Source organism: Salvelinus alpinus, chromosome 21, assembly GCF_045679555.1.
Source record: "Salvelinus alpinus chromosome 21, SLU_Salpinus.1, whole genome shotgun sequence".
Lineage (NCBI taxonomy): Eukaryota > Metazoa > Chordata > Actinopteri > Salmoniformes > Salmonidae > Salvelinus > Salvelinus alpinus.
In genome coordinates this window covers 48,178,797-48,198,988 of record NC_092106.1, presented here as the reverse complement: position 1 = coordinate 48,198,988, position 20,192 = coordinate 48,178,797, and the positions used below count along the sequence as shown (strand labels likewise).

The 20,192-nt window shown below is 44.1% G+C and overlaps 1 protein-coding gene across 1 annotated transcript; it reads left to right on the top strand.

The window, feature by feature from the left end:
• The first annotated feature begins 234 nt into the window (after positions 1-234).
• LOC139548408 (amyloid protein-binding protein 2-like) lies at positions 235-17,089 on the top strand. The gene is made up of 13 exons (XM_071358088.1): positions 235-421; positions 2,716-2,804; positions 4,565-4,716; positions 5,012-5,135; positions 6,658-6,826; positions 7,143-7,232; positions 7,857-7,924; positions 8,648-8,753; positions 9,525-9,649; positions 10,224-10,309; positions 12,128-12,318; positions 12,456-12,621; positions 16,145-17,089. Exons 1-13 carry the CDS (start codon positions 284-286, stop codon positions 16,405-16,407), a joined length of 1,767 nt encoding a protein of 588 aa, XP_071214189.1. The 5' UTR covers positions 235-283; the 3' UTR covers positions 16,408-17,089.
• Positions 17,090-20,192: the final 3,103 nt, after the last annotated feature.

The following is a 20,192-nucleotide window of genomic DNA, read 5'->3' as shown; positions in this document are numbered from 1 at the left end:
ACAAAACTAAATCCACTCTGTTCGTAACAGATTCTAGTTTTGGGAACAGAAAATGGTATTCCGATCAAATGTTTAATCGATGAGAAAATTAGCAGGATTTCAGCCAAAATCCATCTCGTTCCATCTTCTCCCACTGCCAGTCTCTGGGCTTCTTCTCATTGCCATATTTGGTAGTGAGCGGAAACGCCAAGCGGGTGCTTCCCATTTATACATGTGGTGAAATATCTGTCTCGTTATTCTATCTGTGGTTTGAAGTAGTCTGTTGCTGAAGAAGGAAAACAATATGGCGGCCGTGGAGCTAGAATGGATCCCTGAAACACTGTACAACACTGCTATATCTGCAGTGGTGGACAACTACAGTCGATCTAGAAGGGACATTCGCTCCCTTCCTGAAAATATACGGTTTGATGTGTACTATAAGGTAAGGACTGTCACTGTTTGGTCAAACTTTAGCTAGTTAGTCTATTGTGATTTTAGTTTGCTACCGTTAGCTAAATTAGCTAGCTCAGTTTCTTGTTTGTTATTGTGCCTAGTTAGCTAACATTAGCTCGCTAGTTGTTTACTCTAAAAAGCTTGCTAGGAGACAGACATTATGCTTCACATTTTGTCAAATAAAGAACTTCACTTGCTGAAGTGTTTTCACAATTTTATTTGGTTCCGCAGCAGCAAAGTCTGTGCCACATTGTTGAAAAACAAATAACGTTACAGTCAGAAATAATACTTCATAATAGATCAATCATTTCATAATTTTAATATATTCCACGTTTTTCATAATAGTAAGAACAAATGTCATTAATCACGCACAGACTGGTACACAATCAATGGCACCGCCCGTGCATTGTTTAACACGATGTGATTGCAAACGTGTTTTTCATTGAGATTAAGTTGCAGCAATGAGGTGCTTTCGGAGCGGGGCAGAGAAAAGAAAAGATGAGACATTTTTCAGTTAAAATTCAATGTTAACGCATTTCTTTAGTAAAAATACAGGTGCCGCTAATAATAATGCAATCGTCGTGGAGGCAGAGGACATTAAGAAAGTATTCAGACCCTTTGATATTTCCCACATTTTGTTGTTACAGCCTTATTCTAAAATTGATTAAATTGTTTCCTCCACTCATCAATCTATACACAATACCCCATAATGACAAAGCAAAAACAGGTTTTTAGACATTTTTGCAAATGTATATTTAAAAAAAAACGGAAATCATATTTACATAAGTATTCAGTATTACTCAGTACTTTGTTGAAGCACCTTTGGCAGAGATTACATTCTTGAGTCTTCTTGGGTATAGCGCTACAAGCTTTTCACACCTGTATTTGGGGCTTCTCCCATTCTTCTCTGCAGGTCACTCAACCTCTGTCAACTGCACAGCTATTATCAGGTCTCTACATCGATGTTTGATGTGGTTCAAGTCTGGGCTCTGGCTGGGCCACTTAAGGGCATTTAGAGACTTGTCCCGAAGCCACTCCTGCGTTGTCTTGGCTGTGTGCTTAGGGTTGTTGTCTTGTTGGAAGGTGAACCTTTGCCCCAATCTGAGGTCCTGAGCACTCTGGAGCAAGTTTTCCTCAAGTATCTCTCTTTACTTTCCCCTCGATCCTGACTAGTCTCCCAGTCCCTGCCGCTGAAAAACATCCCCACAGCATGATGCTGCCAACACCATGCTTCACCGTAGGGACGGTGCCAGGTTTCCTCCAGAAGTAATGCTTGGCATTCAGGCCAAAGAGTTCAATCTTGGTTTCATCAGACCAGAGATTCTTATTTCTCATGGTCTTAGAGTCTTTAGGTGCCTTTTGGCAAACTCCAAGCGGGCTGTCATGTGCCTTTTACGCAGGAGTGGCTTCCGTCTGGCCACTCTACCATAAAGGCCTGATTGGTGGAATGCTGCAGAGATGGTTGTCCTTCTGGAAGGTTCTCCCATCTCCACAGAGGAACTCTGGAGCTCTGTCAGAGTGACCATCGGGTTCTTGGTCACCTCCCTGACCAAGGCCCTTCTCTCCCAATTGTTCAGTTTGGCCGGGCGGCCAGCTCTAGGAAGTGTGTTGGTGGTTCCAAACTTTTTCCATTTAAGAATGATGGAGGCCACTGTGTTCTTGGGGACCTTCAATGCGGTAGACATTGTTTTGGTACCCTTCCCCAGATCTGTGCCTCAACACAATCCTTTCTCAGAGCTCTACGGACAATTCCTTCGACCTCTTGGCTTGGTTTTTGCTCTGACATGCACTGTCAACTGTGGGACCTTTATATAGACAGGTGTGTGCCTTTCCAAATCATGTCCAGTCAATTGAATTTACCACAGGTGGACTCCAATCAAGTTGTAGAAACATCTCAAGGATGATCAATGGAAACAGGATGCCCCTGAGCTCAATTTTGAGTCTCCTAGCAAAGGGTCTGAATACTTATGTAAATAAGAAATTTTTAATACATTTACGAAAATGTCTAAACCTGTTTTCGCTTTGTCATTATGGGGTATTGTGTGTAGATTGATGGGAAATAACGAATTTTAATACGTTTTAGAATGAGGCTGTAATGTAACAATGTGGAAAAAGTCAAGGGGTCTGAATACTTTCCGAATGCACTGTATCTGATGCTGTCTGGACAAAAACAGCTATAGTGTGCAACTGCAGCCTGCAATTCAGGGCGTTCCTGCACGTGGGCATTCCTGCATCCCATTTGGTTTCTTCACCTCAAAGGTTTCTCTCCTCTCTTGCTCTCAGCTATACCAACAGGGCCAGCTATGCCAGCTGGGAGGGGAGTTCTGTGAGCTGGAGGTTTTTGCCAAAGTTCTGCGAGCTTCTGACAAAAGGTAAGGTACCACATGGACCGGGTCGTACACCTACACACAGACAGTGTGTTTCCTTTCCACTATGCCCGTCTCCGAGGTGGTTCCTCAAAAGACCACCTGAAACGAGAGCTGTGCCCTAAATTGCACCTTATTCCCTACATAGTGCACTACTTTTGAATAGTAGTTCACTATGTAGGGAATAGGGTGCTATGACATTACCTACCTAAGGCCACTGCAGTTTGAGAGTGGAGTCACCCACACACTCTGTCTTGCCACCATTCTGACATGATGTGGAGTAAAGGTGACCTGCTGAGACACATGATGACTGACTGAGTGGTTTATGACCAGAGAGAGCGAGAGACGGAGGGAGTGAAAGTGTGTGTGTGTCACTCACCCCTAAAAAGATGACTCCTGTCTCATGACTGTGGGTCATGCAGCTTGGCCTTCAGTTTACACCAGTGATGGGGGAAGAACATCGATACAGTAACATATCCTGATATTATTCTGGATGATATTATATCCAGACTTTGACTCCCAAGTATCGATTTGTAATAATAATATAATAAAAGTTTGACCTGTGCCAAATCTCCAGTGTTATTCATCCTACGGCGTGTTCTCCATCTTTTTTTTTTTTTAATAGTTTCCAGCACTTTATTTCCATGACTGATCAAAACGAATTTTCTCCTGGCTCTCTCTCGTCTCTCTGCAGCAGATTGAGCAATACGTTATGGAACATCAAATTGCAATAAAATCACAGTATCGAATCGGAATGCATATCGAAATCGCATTACATGTGGCATCGGGAACCTAAGTGTGGTGTTATGGTATCGTGATGTCGCTGGCATTTTCCCAGCCCTAGTTCACACTGTTAACCGTGTGGTGATATGGTATCGTGATGTCGCTGGCATTTCCCAGCCCTAGTTCACACTGTTAACCGTGTGGTGATATGGTATCGTGATGTCGCTGGCATTTCCCCAGCCCCTAGTTCACACTGTTAACCGTGTGGTGTTATGGTATCATGATGTCGCTGGCATTTTCCCAGCACTAGTTCACACTGTTAACCGTGTGGTGATATGGTATCGTGATGTCGCTGGCATTTTCCCAGCCCCTAGTTCACATTGTTAACCGTGTGGTGTTATGGTATCGTGATGTCGCTGGCATTTTCCCAGCCCCTAGTTCACACTGTTAACCGTGTGGTGTTATGGTATCGTGATGTCGCTGGCATTTTCCCAGCCCTAGTTCACACTGTTAACCGTGTGGTGTTATGGTATCGTGATGTCGCTGGCATTTTCCCAGCTCCTAGTTCACACTGTTAACCGTGTGGTGTTATGGTATCGTGATGTCGCTGGCATTTCCCCAGCCCCTAGTTCACACTGTTAACCGTGTGGTGTTATGGTATCGTGATGTCGCTGGCATTTTCCCAGCCCCTAGTTCACACTGTTAACCGTGTGGCGATATGGTATCGTGATGTCGCTGGCATTTCCCCAGCCCCTAGTTCACACTGTTAACCGTGTGGTGATATGCCAAAAAGTCCCCAGGCATTTCAGACTAATGGCAGTCCTAATGTACCCCCACCCCCCCGCCACTTAACATTGATCATATCAATGTTGATGTGTTAAAACTGTCTGGTCTGCTTCAGGTTGAGGAGCTTTGGTTTTAGTGCTAACACTCGCGCTCTCATCCGGAGACTTTTCTCTGCTTCTATTATCCCCTTTTGTAACTTGTAATATGTCAAATGAAAGCTTTAAAAAAATCTTTAGCTACTCTGTCCCTCCTACCAGACACCTGCTGCACCACTGTTTCCAGGCCCTGATGGACCATGGAGTGAAGGTGGCCTCCGTACTGGCCAACTCCTTCAGCCGCCGCTGCTCCTACATTGCAGAGTCAGACACCCACGTCAAAGAGAAGGCCATTCAGTTCGGCTTCATTTTAGGTAGGTGAAGAAGCGTGTAATGTCTCCGTGTGTGTGTCCCAAATGGCATCCTATTGCCTATATAGTGCACTACTTTTGACCAGAACTCATAGGGCTCTGGTCAAAAGTAGTGCACTATATAGGGAATACAGTGCCATTGGGCACACACAAATGGCTATATTATCAATTTTCTGAAATACTCAGTGCAACTGCAAACAAGATGACCTGCAACACCCCACTACCGTACTGTGGTCTGAGGCTATCTGGGAGGTACCCCAGTTGATACTTTGTTGTAATGGTCGGTTCTGTCCTCTAGGTGGCTTCCTGTCTGACGCAGGCTGGTACTGTGATGCAGAGAAGGTGTTCCTGTCTTGCCTGCAGCTGTGCACGCTCCACGACGAGGTGCTGCACTGGTACCGAGCTGTGGAGTGCTGCGTCAGGTAGGTCCTGGCTGGCTGTGGCTGGCTGGCTGGCTAGCTGTCTGTTCGTGTCTGGCTGGCTAGCTGGCTGTCTGTTTGTGTCTGGCTGGCTAGCTGGCTGTCTGTTTTTGTCTAGCTAGCTAGCTGGCTGTCTGTTCTTGTCTGGCTGTCTGTCTGTCCTTGGCTGGCAGGCTAGCTGGCTGTCTGTCCTTGGCTAGCAGGCTGGCTGTCTGTCCTTGTCAAGCTGGCTGTCTGTTCTTGGCTAGCTGTCTGTTTGTGTCTGGCTGACTGGCTGTCTGGCTGGCTGTCTGTTTGTGTCTGGCTGGCTAGCTGGCTGTCTGTGTCTGGCTGGCTAGCTGGCTGTCTGTTTGTGTCTGGCTGGCTAGCTGGCTGTCTGTTTGTGGCTGGCTGGCTAGCTGGCTGTCTGTGTCTGGCTGGCTAGCTGGCTGTCTGTTTGTGTCTGGCTGGCTAGCTGGCTGTCTGTTTGTGTCTGGCTGGCTAGCTGGCTGTCTGTTTGTGTCTGGCTGGCTGTCTGTTTGTGTCTGGCTGGCTAGCTGGCTGTCTGTTTGTGTTTGGCTGGCTGTCTGTTTGTGTCTGGCTGGCTAGCTAGCTGGCTGTCTGTTTGTGTCTGGCTGGCTAGCTGGCTGTCTGTTTGTGTCTGGCTGGCTGGCTGTCTGTTTGTGGCTGGCTAGCTGGCTGTCTGTTTGTGGCTGGCTGGCTAGCTGGCTGTCTGTTTGTGGCTGGCTGGCTGTCTGTTCGTGTCTGGCCGGCTAGCTGGCTGTCTGTTTGTGTCTGGCCGGCTAGCTGGCTGTCTGTTTGTGTCTGGCCGGCTGTCGTGTCTGGCCGGCTGTCTGTTTGTGTCTGGCCGGCTGTCTGTTTGTGTCTGGCCGGCTAGCTGGCTGTCTGTTCGTGTCTGGCCGGCTAGCTGGCTGTCTGTTTGTGTCTGGCCGGCTAGCTGTCTGTCTGTTTGTGTCTGGCCGGCTAGCTGGCTGTCTGTTTGTGTCTGGCCGGCTAGCTGGCTGTCTGTTTGTGTCTGGCCGGCTAGCTGGCTGTCTGTTTGTGTCTGGCCGGCTAGCTGGCTGTCTGTTTGTGTCTGGCCGGCTGTCTGTTTGTGTCTGGCCGGCTGTCTGTTTGTGTCTGGCCGGCTAGCTGGCTGTCTGTTTGTGTCTGGCCGGCTAGCTGTCTGTCTGTTTGTGTCTGGCCGGCTAGCTGGCTGTCTGTTTGTGTCTGGCCGGCTAGCTGTCTGTCTGTTTGTGTCTGGCCGGCTAGCTGGCTGTCTGTTTGTGTCTGGCCGGCTAGCTGGCTGTCTGTTTGTGTCTGGCCGGCTAGCTGGCTGTCTGTTTGTGTCTGGCCGGCTAGCTGGCTGTCTGTTCGTGTCTGGCCCGCTAGCTGGCTGTCTGTTCGTGTCTGGCTGTCTGTCATAGTTTCTGAATAAAGGTGTTATTGCACCAACCACTGCTAGCTCCAGTTCATTTTCCTCATTGCGGGTAGATACAGGAGCCTCTTTCCCTCATCTCTTCTCTGTGGTGTCCGTGTTCCTCAGGCTGCTCCATGTCCGTAATGGGAACTGTAAATACCATCAGGGAGAAGAGACATTCAAGCTGGCCCAGTCCTACATGGACAAACTAGCCAAACACGGCCACCAGGCCAACAAAGCAGCGCTGTATGGAGAGCTGTGTGCCTTGCTCTTTGCCAAGAGTCACTACGATGAGGTAGGCTTTCCTTTTTATTTCTACACAAAATCTCTTTTCAAACCAAAGCTTTTTCAAACATAACCGGTAGTAAAAAAAAAACTGTTAGTCATATTTTGTGGATGAGCCATGAAGGATATTCTTCTTCCTACACTACCAGAAAATCTATTTCTTAAGACCATCATTTGGCCAAACGTCAGGCCAGAGGATGCTAGCAAGAAACGTTGATTTAGAAATTATTTTTGATCAGACTGATTTTCGAAGTCACTGGATAAGAGCGTCTACTAAATGACCAAAATGTAAATGACGAGTCTTGTTTCCTGCTCCTGTGTGTCAGGCCTACAGGTGGTGCATAGAAGCCATGAAGGAGATCACAGAGGGCCTGCCTGTCAAAGTGGTGGTGGACGTCCTCAGGCAAGCCTCCAAGGTAACAGAAATGTTATGGAGACAGTGGATGCATCTCAAATAGCACTACGTTTGACCAGGACCCATTTTTTTGCACACTAGGGTCTGGTTGAAAGTAGTGTCCTAATATAGGGAATTGGGTGTTCATTTTGGGACACACATGAAAAGTTATGGGGACGGTGTTGTTTGAGACGCTATGGAAATATTAGTGACCGAGACATTGTTTGCTAAAGGATAACATCAATCCTATTCCGTCCCCTGCCCTCGGTAAGGAACTAGCCTTGTATCCATACAATACAGCAGTGTGTCTGTGGCTGACAGCAGAACAACTCTGGAGGTAATATAGAGAGACTGGAACACAATTCATTTATTTTTCCAGAAGAAACTTCATTTGTGGCAAGTCTGATAAGATAAAGGTAAAGATATATATCTATGAGCTTTGGGCAAACTAGTGCACTATAGTAGGTGGAAGGAATAACAGGGCATTATCTGTGTCATATTTTGATGATTGTAAAAATAAGAAATGCCAATAAATATTTTGTTAAATAATTTTAAAAAAGTGCACTATATACGGACTAGGTTTCCATTTGGAACGCAGACAGAGAATAAATGGTGACGTGTGCTTGGCTGTGTGTCTCTTTAACAGGCCTGTGTTGTGAAGAGGGAGTTCAGGAAAGCGGAACAGCTGATTAAACACGCCGTCTTTCTGGCACGGTAAGACTTCCTTGTTTGTATTCACTCCTTTTTATGCTAACACTTTTTTTAAACATTTTAAAGTATCCTTTTATAAACTATTGTTTAATCCTTTTATAAATCCTTTTATAGGTTGGCCAACCTCAGTTATTTATTTATATATATATATATATACCTTATATATATATACGCACACACACACACACTGAGTATACCAAACATTAAGAACACCTTCCTAATATTGAGTTGCACCTCTGTTTGCTCTCAGACCAGCCTCAATTCGTCAGGACATGTACAAGGTGTCGCCAGCGTCTCACAGGGATGCTGGCCCATGTTGACTCCAATGTTTCCTACAGTTGTGTCCAGTTGGCTGGATGTCCTTTGGGTGGTGGAACATTCTTGATACACACTCATGGAAAATTCCCAGCAGCGTTGCAGTTTTTAACACAAACCGTTGCGCCTGGCACCTACTACCATACCCCGTTCAAAGGCACTTAAATATTTTGTCTTGCACATTCACCCTCTGAATGGCACATATACACATCTCAATTGGCTTAAAAATCCTTCTTTAACCTGTCTCCTCACCTTCATCTACACTGATTTGAAGTGGATTTAACAAGTGACATCAATAAGGGATCATAGCTTTCACCTGGATTCACCTGGTCAGTCTGTCATGGAAAGAGCAGGTGTTCTTAATGTCTCTGTCTCTCTCTAATTATTAATGTTCCTGGATCACTATTTCAGGGAGCATTTTGGACAAAAGCATCCCAAATACTCAGACACTCTGCTGGACTACGGCTTCTACCTACTGAACGTAGATAACATCTGCCAGTCAGTGGCCATCTACCAGGTGGGTTATTCATATAGACTATACACTACCTTTTTATCTAGGGTGGTAAAATTTCACAACTTTCCCCAAATCCTGGTTGGACAATTCCTGGAATCAGGAGGCAGGGGTGGGGGGGGAAATCAGGAAAACCTGGGAATTTGGGCAAAGTTCCCAGAATTTTTCACCTCTAAAATCCCCTTTTTGGTTAGTTCCCTGGTCAAAAGTAGTTCACGTAGTTCACATCCAGAAGGCGAGGTCAGTACAGGTGCATCAAAGCTGGGACTGAAAAACAGCTTCTATCTCAAGGCCATCAGACTGTTAAACAGCCATCACTAACATTGAGTGGCTGCTGCCAACATACTGGCTCAAATCTATAGCCACTTTAATAATAAAAAATTGGATGTAATAAATGTATCACTAGCCACTTTAAACAATGCCACTTCATATAATGTCTACATACCCTACATTACTCATCTGATATGTATATACTGTACTCTATACCATCTACTGCATCTTGCCTATACCATTCGGCCATCACTCATTCATATATTTTTATGCACATATTCTTATTAATTCCTTTACACTTGTGTGTATAAGGTAGTTCTTGTGAAATTGTTAGGTTAGAATACTTGTTAGATATTACTGTACGGTCGGAACTAGAAGCACAAGCATTTCGCTACACTTAGCAGATGTTAATGTGAGTGTATGTGACCAATAACATGATTTGACTACATAGAGAATAGACTGCCGTTATGGGACACATCCAAATGCTGGTCTCTCTCTCATTTACAGACGGCGTTGGACATCAGACAGTCTGTATTCGGGGGGAAGAACATCCACGTAGCGACGGCTCACGAAGACCTGGCTTATTCCTCCTACGTACACCAGTACAGCTCTGGGAAATTTGCCAACGCTCTGTGAGTCGCTACACCGTCCTTCCTCTACTATTCCTGGACTGACTTTGACCCTGCTCGATAATTACGTTAGACTCCCCTTTTTTTTAAAGACTATTTATCTGCCTCCTATTCCCTAATATAGTGCACTACTGTTGACAAGAGGGAATAGGGGTGAACTATGACATGAATAAGGTGCCATTTTGGGATGCAGACTTGAATAATATTTCTGTCATTTCCATATGGCTGTAGTTTGCTGGTACTGTAAAAGTCTTAAGTCACTTAAGGTTACTGCGGGTGTAACGCTCTGGGCATGTTCCACGTAATGGGAATTAGAAGCACAATGAAGGAATAGGAACTAGGAATAGTCGATTCTGAAGATTACAGCTGACCATAAGGACAAGAGGAAGGATTGTAAGGGTTTCGTCTGTAATTTTGTGGTGTGGCAAAAAACCCACCCTTCATGTGTATGTTTGGTCAGTAACCCTCAGATACCTAGACAAAAGTACTTCTAAAGTAATCTGTTTTCTTGGGAAAAGTGTTTGCTGTTGTTCTGAGCAGTGTGTCTAAAGACTCAACAAGCATTCTGTTTCTCCAGATTCCATGCAGAACGCGCCATAGACATCATAACTCACATTCTCCCCGAAGACCATCTACTCCTGGCCTCCTCCAAGAGGGTCAAAGGTCATTCTTTCCACCATTCTAAATCGCCGAGTCACTCCTAGCTGGCATCTGAGTCATCACTGTGCTGTGTAGGGCCTCTGGAACTCGGCGGCTGTGACCACAGGCAGTCATGAGATTGAGGAGAAACGGCACAGTCCTTTCTGACTACTCGTCCTAGTAGGATTTATGGAGATGTTATTGACTGTTTCTAGATCAGGGACAGATGGATGTGGATGTTGGTGGTGTGATGTGTAATCGTATACAGGTGATGTCGGAAGTTTACATACACCATAGCCAAATACATTTAAACTCAGTTTTTCACAATTCCTGACATTTAATCCTAGTAAAAAGTCCCTGTCTTAGGTCAGTTAGGATCACCACTTTAAGAATGTGAAATGTCAGAATAATAGTAGAGAGAATTATTTAGTTCAGCTTTTATTTATTTCATCACATTCCCAGTGGGTCAGAAGTTTACATACACTAAATTAGTATTTGGTAGCATTGCCTTTAACTTGGGTCAAACGTTTCGTGTAGCCTTCCACAAGCTTCCCACAATAAGTTGGGTGAATTTTGGCCCATTCTTCCTGACAGAGCTGGTGTAACTGAGTCAGGTTTGTAGGCCTCTGTGCTCACACACGCCTTTTCAATTCTTCCCACAAATTTTCTATAGGATTGAGGTCAGAGCTTTGTGATGTCCACTCCAATACCTTTACTTTGTTGTCCTTAAGCCATTTTGCCAGAACTTTGGGGAAGTATGCTTGGGGTCATTGTCCATTTGGAAGACCCATTTGCGACCAAGCTTTAACTTCCTGACTAATGTCTTGAGATGTTGCTTCAATATATCCACATAATTTTCCTACCTCATGACGCAATCTATTTTGTGAAGTGCACCAGTCCCTCCTGCAGCAAAGCACCCCCACAACATGCTGCCACCCCCGTGCTTCACGGTTGGGATGGTGTTCTTTGGCTTGCAAGCCTCCCCCTTTTTCCTCCAAACATAACGATGGTCATTATGGCCAAACAGTTCTATTTTTGTTTCATCAGACCAGAGGACATTTCTCCAAAAAGTACGAACTTTGTCCCCATGTGCAGTTGCAAACTGTAGTCTGGCCTTTTTTATGGCGATTTTGGAGCAGTGGCTTCTTCCTTGCTGAGCGGCCTTTCAGGTTATGTCGATATAGGACTTGGTTTACTGTGGATATAGATACTTTTGTACCTGTTTCCTCCAGCATCTTCACAAGGTCCTTTGCTGTTGTTCTGGTATTGATTTGCACTTTTCACACCAAAGTACGTTCATCTCTAGGAGACAGAACGCGTCTCCTTCCTGAGCGGTATGACGGCTGCGTGGTCCCATGGTGTTTATACAGATGAACGTGGTACCTTCAGGCGTTTGGAAATTGTTCCCAAGGATGAACCAGACTTGTGGAGGTCTACACATTTTTTTCTGAGGTCTTGGCTGATTTCTTTTGATTTCCCCATGATGTCAAGCAAAGAGGCACTGAGTTTGAAGGTAGGCCTTGAAATACATCCACAGGTACACCTCCAATTGACACAAATTATGTCAATTAGCCTATCAGAAGCCATGACATCCTTTTCTGGAATTTTCCGAGCTGTTTAAAAGGCACAGTCAACTTAGTGTATGTAAACTTCTGACCCACTGGAATTGTGATACAGTGAAATAATCTGTCTGTGAAAAATGACTTGTCATTCACAAAGTAGATGTCCCAACTATAATTTGTTTAACAAGAAATTTGTGGATTGGTTGAAAAACGAGTTTCAATGACTCCAACCTAAGTGTGTGTAAACTACCGACTCCAACTGTACTTACTGCCTCCCCAGCTCTGATCCTGGAGGAGATCGCCATAGACTGCCACAACAAGGAGACAGAGGAGCGCCTGCTGCAGGAGGCCTATGACCTGCACCTGTCCTCTCTACAGCTGGCCAAGAAAGCCTTCGGCGAGTTCAACGTCCAGACAGCCAAACACTACGGAAACCTGGGACGCCTCTACCAGTCCATGAGGAAGTTCAAGGTTAGAGAGGGGGAGGGGGCGAAAGACACACACACACATTGGTGTCCAATGGTAGTGCTTTGATCACCTGATACCCTACTTTCTCTACCGCTATCTATCCTACCTCTCTCTCCACACCATTTTAAACTGTGTTGTAGGAGGCTGAAGAGATGCACATTAAAGCCATCCAGATCAAGGAGCAGCTTCTGGGGCAGGAGGACTATGAGGTGGCTCTGTCTGTGGGTCATCTGGCCTCGCTCTATAACTATGACATGAACCAGTATGAAGATGCTGAGAGACTCTACCGACGGTCCATCTCAATCGGTAAGTGTGTGTAAGTATGTACATAATGACAAAACGGAAACAGGTTTTTAGAAATGTTTGCAAATAAAAAATAAACGGATACCTTATTTGCATAAATATTCAGACCCTTTGCTATGAGACTTGAAATTGAGCTCAAGTGCATCCTGTTTCCATTGATCATCCTTGAGATGTTTCTACAACTTGATTGGAGTCCACCTGTGGTAAATTCAATTAATTGGACATGATTTGGAAAGGCACACACCTGTCTATATAAGGTCCCACAGTTGACAGTGCATGTCAGAGCAAAATCCAAGCCATGAGGTCCACGAAATTGTCCGTAGAGTTTTGAGACAGGATTGTGTCGAGGCACAGATCTTAGGAACGGTACCAAAAAATGTCTGCAGTATTGAAGGTCCCCAAGAACACAGTGGCCTCCATCATTCTTAAATGGAAGAAGTTTGGAACCACCAAGACTCTTTCTAGAGCTGGCCACCGGGCCAAACTGAGCAATTGGGAGAGAAGAGCCTTGGTCAGGGATGTGACCAAGAATCCGACTGGTCACTCTGCCAGAGCTCCAGAGTTCCTCTGTGGAGATGGGTGAACCTTCCAGAAGGACAAGCATCTCTGCAGCACTCCAGCAATCAGGTCTTTAGTAAAAGGCACATGACAGTCCACTTGGAGTTTGCCAAAAGGCACCTAATGGATGCTGACCAGGAGAAACAAGATTCTCTGGTCTGATAACCTTTGACCTGAATACCTAGAGTTACGTCTGGAGGAAACCTGGCACCATCCCTACGGTGAAGCATGGTGGTGGCAGCATCATGCTGTGGGGATGTTAGTCAGGATCGAAGGAAAGATGAACGGAGCAAAGTACGGAGAGATCCTTGATGAAAACCTGTTCGAGTGCTCAGGACCTCAGATTGGGGTGAAGGTTCACCTTCCAACAGAACAACGACCCTAAGCACACAGCCAAGACAACGCAGGAGTGGCTTCGGGACAAGTCTCTAAATGTCCCAGCCAGATCCCGAACTTGAACCTGATCGAACATCTCTGGAGAAACCTGAAATTAACTGTGCCTCGACGCTCCCCATCCAACCTGACAGAGCTTGAGAGGATCTGCAGAGAAGAATGGGAGAATCTCCCCAAATACAGGTGTGCCAAGCTTGTAGCATCATACCCAAGAAGACTCAAGGCTGTTATCACTGCTAAAGGTGCTTCAACAAAGTACTGAGTAAAGGGTCTGAATACTTAAGTAAATGTGTTATTTCCATTTATGTTTAATACATTTGCGAACATTTCTAAAAACCTGTTTTTGCTTTGACATTATGGGGTTGTGTGTGTGTGTTGATGAGGGGGGAGATAATGTAATCCATTGTAGAATAACAAAATTTGGAAAAAGTTAAGGGGTCTGAATTCTTTCCGAATGCACTAATGTATAGCACCATTCAAAAGTTTGGACACCTACTCATTCAAGGGTTTTTCTTTTCTTTTTACTATTTTCTACATTGTAGAATAATAGTGAAGACATCAAAACTATGAAATAACGTAGTAACCAAAAAAGTGTTAAACAAATATGAGGTTCTTCAAAGTAGCCACCCTTTGCCTTGATGACAGCTTTGCACACTTGGCATTCTCTCAACCAGCTTCATGAGGTAGTCCCCTGGAATGCATTTCAATGAACAGGTTAAAAGCTGAAGTATCTTGAGTCAATTATTTAACCCTTTTATTATGGAAAGCCTAAAGTTCAGGAGTAAAATGTGCTTATAAATCACATAAGTTGCATGGACTCACTGTGTGCAATAATAGTGGTTAACATTTTATTTTATTTAACTAGGCAAGTCAGTTAAGAATAAATTCTTATTTACAATGACGGACGACATTGAGCCAGTTGTGATACGGCCTGGAATCAAACCCGGGTCTGTAGTGACGCCTCTAGCACTGAGGACTAGTACCCTACACATTCAATCGGTCCCTCAACCGAGCAGTGAATTTCAATCTCAAAAACCAGGGAGGTTTTTCAATGCCTCGCAAAGAAGGGCACCGATTGGTAGATGTAAACAGACATTGATTATCCTTTTGAGCATGGTGAAATAAGTTATTCATCAGTTTACCCAATCACTACAAAGATACAGGCATCCTTCCTAACTCAGTTGCTGGAGAGGAGGGAAACTGCTCAGGGATTTCACCATGAGGCCAATGGTGACTTTAAAACAGTTACAGAGTTTAATGGCTATGATATGAGAACTGAGGATGGATCAACAACATTGTAGTTACTGTGAAAAGGAAGCCTGTACAGAATAAAAATATTTCAAAACATGCGTCGTGTTTGCAGCAAGGTACTTAAGTAATACAGAAAAAAAAAAATGGCAAAGAAATTAGTTTTTTTTGTCCTGAATACAAAGCATTATGTTGGAGCTAATCCAACACATCTGAGTACAATCTTCATATTTGAATGCATAGTCATGGCTGCATCATGTTATGGTTATGTTTGTCAGCAGCAAGGACCAGGGAGTTTTTTTGGGGGGGGTTGAAAAGAAACAGAATACAGCTATGCACAGGCAAAATCCTAGAGGAAATCCTGGTTCAGGCTGCTTTCCAACAGACACTGGGAGATTTAATTCACCTTTCAGCAGGACAATGACCTCAAACACAAGGCCAAATATACACTGGAGTTGCTTACCAAGACGACATTGAATGTTCTTGAGTGGCCTAGTTAGTTTTGACTTAAATCGTCTTGAAAATCTATGGCAAGACTTAAATGGCTTCCTATCAATGATCAACAACCAACTTGAGAGCCTGAAGAAGTTTAAAAGAATAATGGGCAAATGTTGCACAATCCAGATGTGCAAAGCTCTTAGATACTTACCCAGAAAGACTCACAGCTCTTAGAGACTTACCCAGAAAGACTCACAGCTCTTAGAGACTTACCCAGAAAGACTCACAGCTCTTAGAGACTTACCCAGAAAGACTCACAGCTCTTAGAGACTTACCCAGAAAGACTCACAGCTCTTAGAGACTTACCCAGAAAGACTCACAGCTCTTAGAGACTTACCCAGAAAGACTCACAGCTCTTAGAGACTTACCCAGAAAGACTCACAGCTCTTAGAGACTTACCCAGAAAGACTCACAGCTCTTAGAGACTTACCCAGAAAGACTCACAGCTCTTAGAGACTTACCCAGAAAGACTCACAGCTCTTAGAGACTTACCCAGAAAGACTCACAGCTCTTAGAGACTTACCCAGAAAGACTTACAGCTCTTAGAGACTTACCCAGAGAGACTCACAGCTGTAATGATTCTAACATGTATTGACTCAGGGTCGAGTACTTATCTAATCAAAATATATCAGTGTTTTATTTTTTAAATAAATATTAGAATTTTTCTTAGATCTTTGACAAAAAATGGCAATCAAATCCATTTTAATCCCATTTTGTAACACAACATAATGTGGAATAAATCAAGAAGTGTGAATACTTCTCTGAAGGCACTTGCTTGTGTTGGTCTTCATCTGTTTTTGTTTTTACCCATGTATCTTTCCCCTGTCAGGTAAGAAACTATTCGGTGAGGGCTACAGCGGTCTGGAGTACGACTACCGGGGGCTGATCAAACTCTACAACTCAATAGGGAACTATGAGAAGGTGTTTGAGTATCACAACGTCCTGTCTGACTGGAACCGACTCCGGGATAGGCAGTTTGCTGTGGCGGATGCCCTAGAGGATGTTAATACTAGTCCCCAGCAGACACAGGAAGTGGTACAGACCTTCCTACTGGCCCAGAGCTATGGGCCCACACGAGCCTGCCTGGGCTGAGACACACACACAGCAAGAAGCATCCAGAATGGGACTGGTTCACCAACCCCCTCACACCAATCCAAGGAGCTAACTATTTATTTGACTTCTTTAAGAAGAGAACAGAGATTTTCAAAAAAGACTTACGTTTCATCATGGAAATTTCACAAACCGCCACCCTTTTTTTTTTTTAAGTAAATTTTCTTACTTTTGCCTTTTTTAAATTTGGGTTTTGATAACTTCTTTTGTATCTGAACCAGTGTAGCTCTGACCACCAGGAGAATACACTGTCTCACACTGTCACTCTGTTGGAGAGACATGGAATACCCTACTAAGTTATTTTGTCACCACAGCCCCCTCGTTGTAGTCAACGGCCACGACGAGGGGACTGCACTATATAGGGAATAGTGTGTCGTTTAGGACGCAGACTGAGAAATGTTTCTACCCACGTCCCTCCCAGGTGTCTCCACAACGGAAGGACAATTTGAACGAAATGTGCCATGATTTATATGCATATATACACCATGACTGATAGGGGGCGCTGTGTTGAAGTCACGTGCCTACAACTTGGCACTACCCAACTGTTGTCAAAATGTTGGAAGCTAAAGAAATGAATTAATGTCTACATTTGTTTTTGCCACACTTATTTTATTAGACTCCTTAATGCATACCTTTAAATTGTGAGATAAAAATGTAAAACAGATTTTCGTTGTTGTTGAAAGTTCTAATGTTACTGTCCCCACTACAACAAAATGCCTAAATGCATGTCATTTTGTCCTTGAGAAACATTTTAATTTGGAGGGCTGCTTCTTCTGGGGAATACAAATATGGCCGACCGGTGGCTTCAAAGCCTCTCATTCGCCAATACATAGCATCAGCAATCCAGCTTTTTTTTTTTTCTATACATCATTGGTCAAGAGCTTGTTGTGACTAATACAGTGAACAATATTGCAGGTTTATCCCATCAGTTTGTTGTGTTCTAAAACAAACACTTCAGTTCCATTTTACAGATTAACTTTGGTCCTTTTATGAAGGATGGATTTGACTTTTAAGTACTTTTTTATTTTTTAAACTTTTGGATCATTTTTTGGAGGTGGTTAGTAATCAGTGGGTTTAATATTACTCTAGTCACATGACTATTTTGTTTAATTTAATATTGCTTTCCATGCAGCGTAGTTCTGACATAGCTTAATTTAAATGCAAATATTATAATTTATATGTAGTGTTTTTTTTTAAAGCCCAATGCTATGGTTTCAGAAGGATGAGCCAAATTGATTTGTGACCTAAGGTGGGAGACCAGTGTCCTCTCAACACCATCCTGCAGACCAGTGTCCTCAACACCATCCTGCAGTCTCAAAGGGTTTCCGCCCACTCTTTCTTTTACATTGGAGTGAGTTTACAAGCAATCCTCCCCTTGCCTGTCTCTTCAGAACCACATTGAAAGTGTGTAGGTGTTGACATTGGGTTAAATGCCACAGCGCTTTTGCTAGATTACATGTCACCTCTTTTGTCTAACTGTGGAGTCTTATTTTTTTTTATATAAAAAAAAAAAAAAGCTTGACCTTTCCCTCCCTCCCAAAGCGCTGTAGGTATCTGGATGTCTGTTTTGTGCTAGTAGCGTGTCATTACTGTCTGCCCCGTGCTGAAGTCCAAGCCTTAGCCCTTAAAGGACACCCAGCTGCAGCAGTGCTCTGAGCTTCTCTGGCTCCAACTACTCATCTTTTTACGCCTTCTATGCTTGCTACTAAACCCCCCCCCCCCCCCCCCTCCCTCTTCTTGTAACAACCCGACAGGCTGTCTGTGGGGAAAAGCATAAGACTTTGACATCACCTCAAGGCCTTAACTATTGGAGTAGACATACAGTACCTACCTGCCAGGGACCATTTGACCAGCAGGTAATTCACCTTTTTTATTTAACTAGGCAAGACGGTTAAGAACAGATTCACATTTACAATGACGGCTTAGGAACAGTGGGTTAACTTCCTTGTTCAGTGGCAGAACGACGGATTTTTTATTTATTTTTACCCTGTCAGCTCGGTGATTCGATCTAGCAACCTTTCGGTTATTGGCACAACGCTCTAACTACTAGGCTACCTGCCGCCCCCATAATGCTGCTACAAGGTCTCAAGTGACCAACTGACCACTCTCTAGAACTAAACATCTATTCTAGAACTGTGGAAGGAATGAAATAGAATGCACCCAGACCATATTATAGACACCTTTTGGAATGTCATCTTCGGAATGTATGGGAAGACCTTTTTTATAAAGATGTGTGTGCATCATGTGACAATAGTGGTGGTCCACAATGTGACCTGCTGTGTTTTTTTGAAAGGGAACAGGAGACCAACTGGGTTGAGCAGAGGGTATGGGACTTCCTGGTTTGATAAAGATGGATGACGAGTGTAAAGGGGGAAAAAGCTAAAATAAAGCTGTGAGCTCTAAAAAGAGTGGAAGTACATTTCTCTCTGAGTTGCTAGATATTGTATTCTTCTATCAAATCACTAACATGTTTTGATGACTTAGAATTCTTTCATTTATCTAGACTGAAAAAAATATATAAACACAACATGTAAAGTGTTGGTTTCATGAGCTGAAATAAAAGATCCATATGCCCAAAAAAGTGTATTGCTCTCATAGGTTGTGCACAAATGTGTTTACATCCCTGTTCGTGAGCATTTCTCATTAGTCAAGATAATCCATCCACCTGACAGGTGTGGCATATCAAGAAGCTGATTAAACAGCATCATCATTACACAGGTGCACCTTGTGCTGAGGACAACAAAGCCACTCTAAAATGTGCAGTATTGTCACACAACACAATGCCACAGATGTCTCAAGTTGAGGGAGCGTGCAATTGGCATGCTGACTACAGGAATGTCCAGCAGAGCTGTTGCCAGATAATTTTGTTTCTCTACCATAAGCCGCCTCCGTCATTTTAGAGATATCGGCATTACATCCAACCGGCCTCATAACCGCAGGCCACGTGTAACCACGCCAGCCCAGGACCTCCACATCAGTCTTCTTAACCTGAAGGATCATCTGAGACCAGCCACCCAGACAGCTAATGAAAATGTGGGTTTGCACAACCCAAAAGAATTTCTGCAAATACTGTAAGAAACCGTCTCAGGGAAGCTCATCTGCGTGTTCGTCGTCCTCACCAGGGTTTTGACCTGACTGCAGTTCGACGTCGTAACCCACCAGGGTCTCACCTGTGATGTCCACTGGCACGCTGGAGAAGTGTGCTCTTCACGGATGAATCCCAGTTTCAACTGTACCGGGCAGATGGCAGACCAGGTGTATGGCGACGTGTGGGCAAGCGGTTTGCTGCTGTCAGCATTGTAAACAGAGTGCCCCATGGTGGCGTGGTAAGGGCAGGCATAAGCTACGGCCAACGAACACAACTGCATTATATCGATACCGTGACCAGATCCTGAGGCCCATTGTCGTGCCGTTCATCCAGTTCCCACCAATATCCAGCAATTTCTCACAGCCATTGAAGAAGAGTGGGACTTCATTCCACAGGCCACAATCAACAGCCTGATCAACTCTATGTGAAGGAGATGTGTTGCGCTGCATGAGGTAAATGGTGGTCACACCAGATACTGACTGGTTTTTAGATCCACGCCCCTACTTTCTTTTAAGGTGTCAGTATTCCCAGAGATTAGGGCCTAATTCATTTTTCAATTGACTGATTTCCTTTTAAACTAACTCCAGTGAAATTGTTGGATGTTTGATATTTTTGTTCAGTGTCCATTTAGTTGCTAAGATAAGTAATTGACATACTAGTCATAAAGTGATCAGATTCA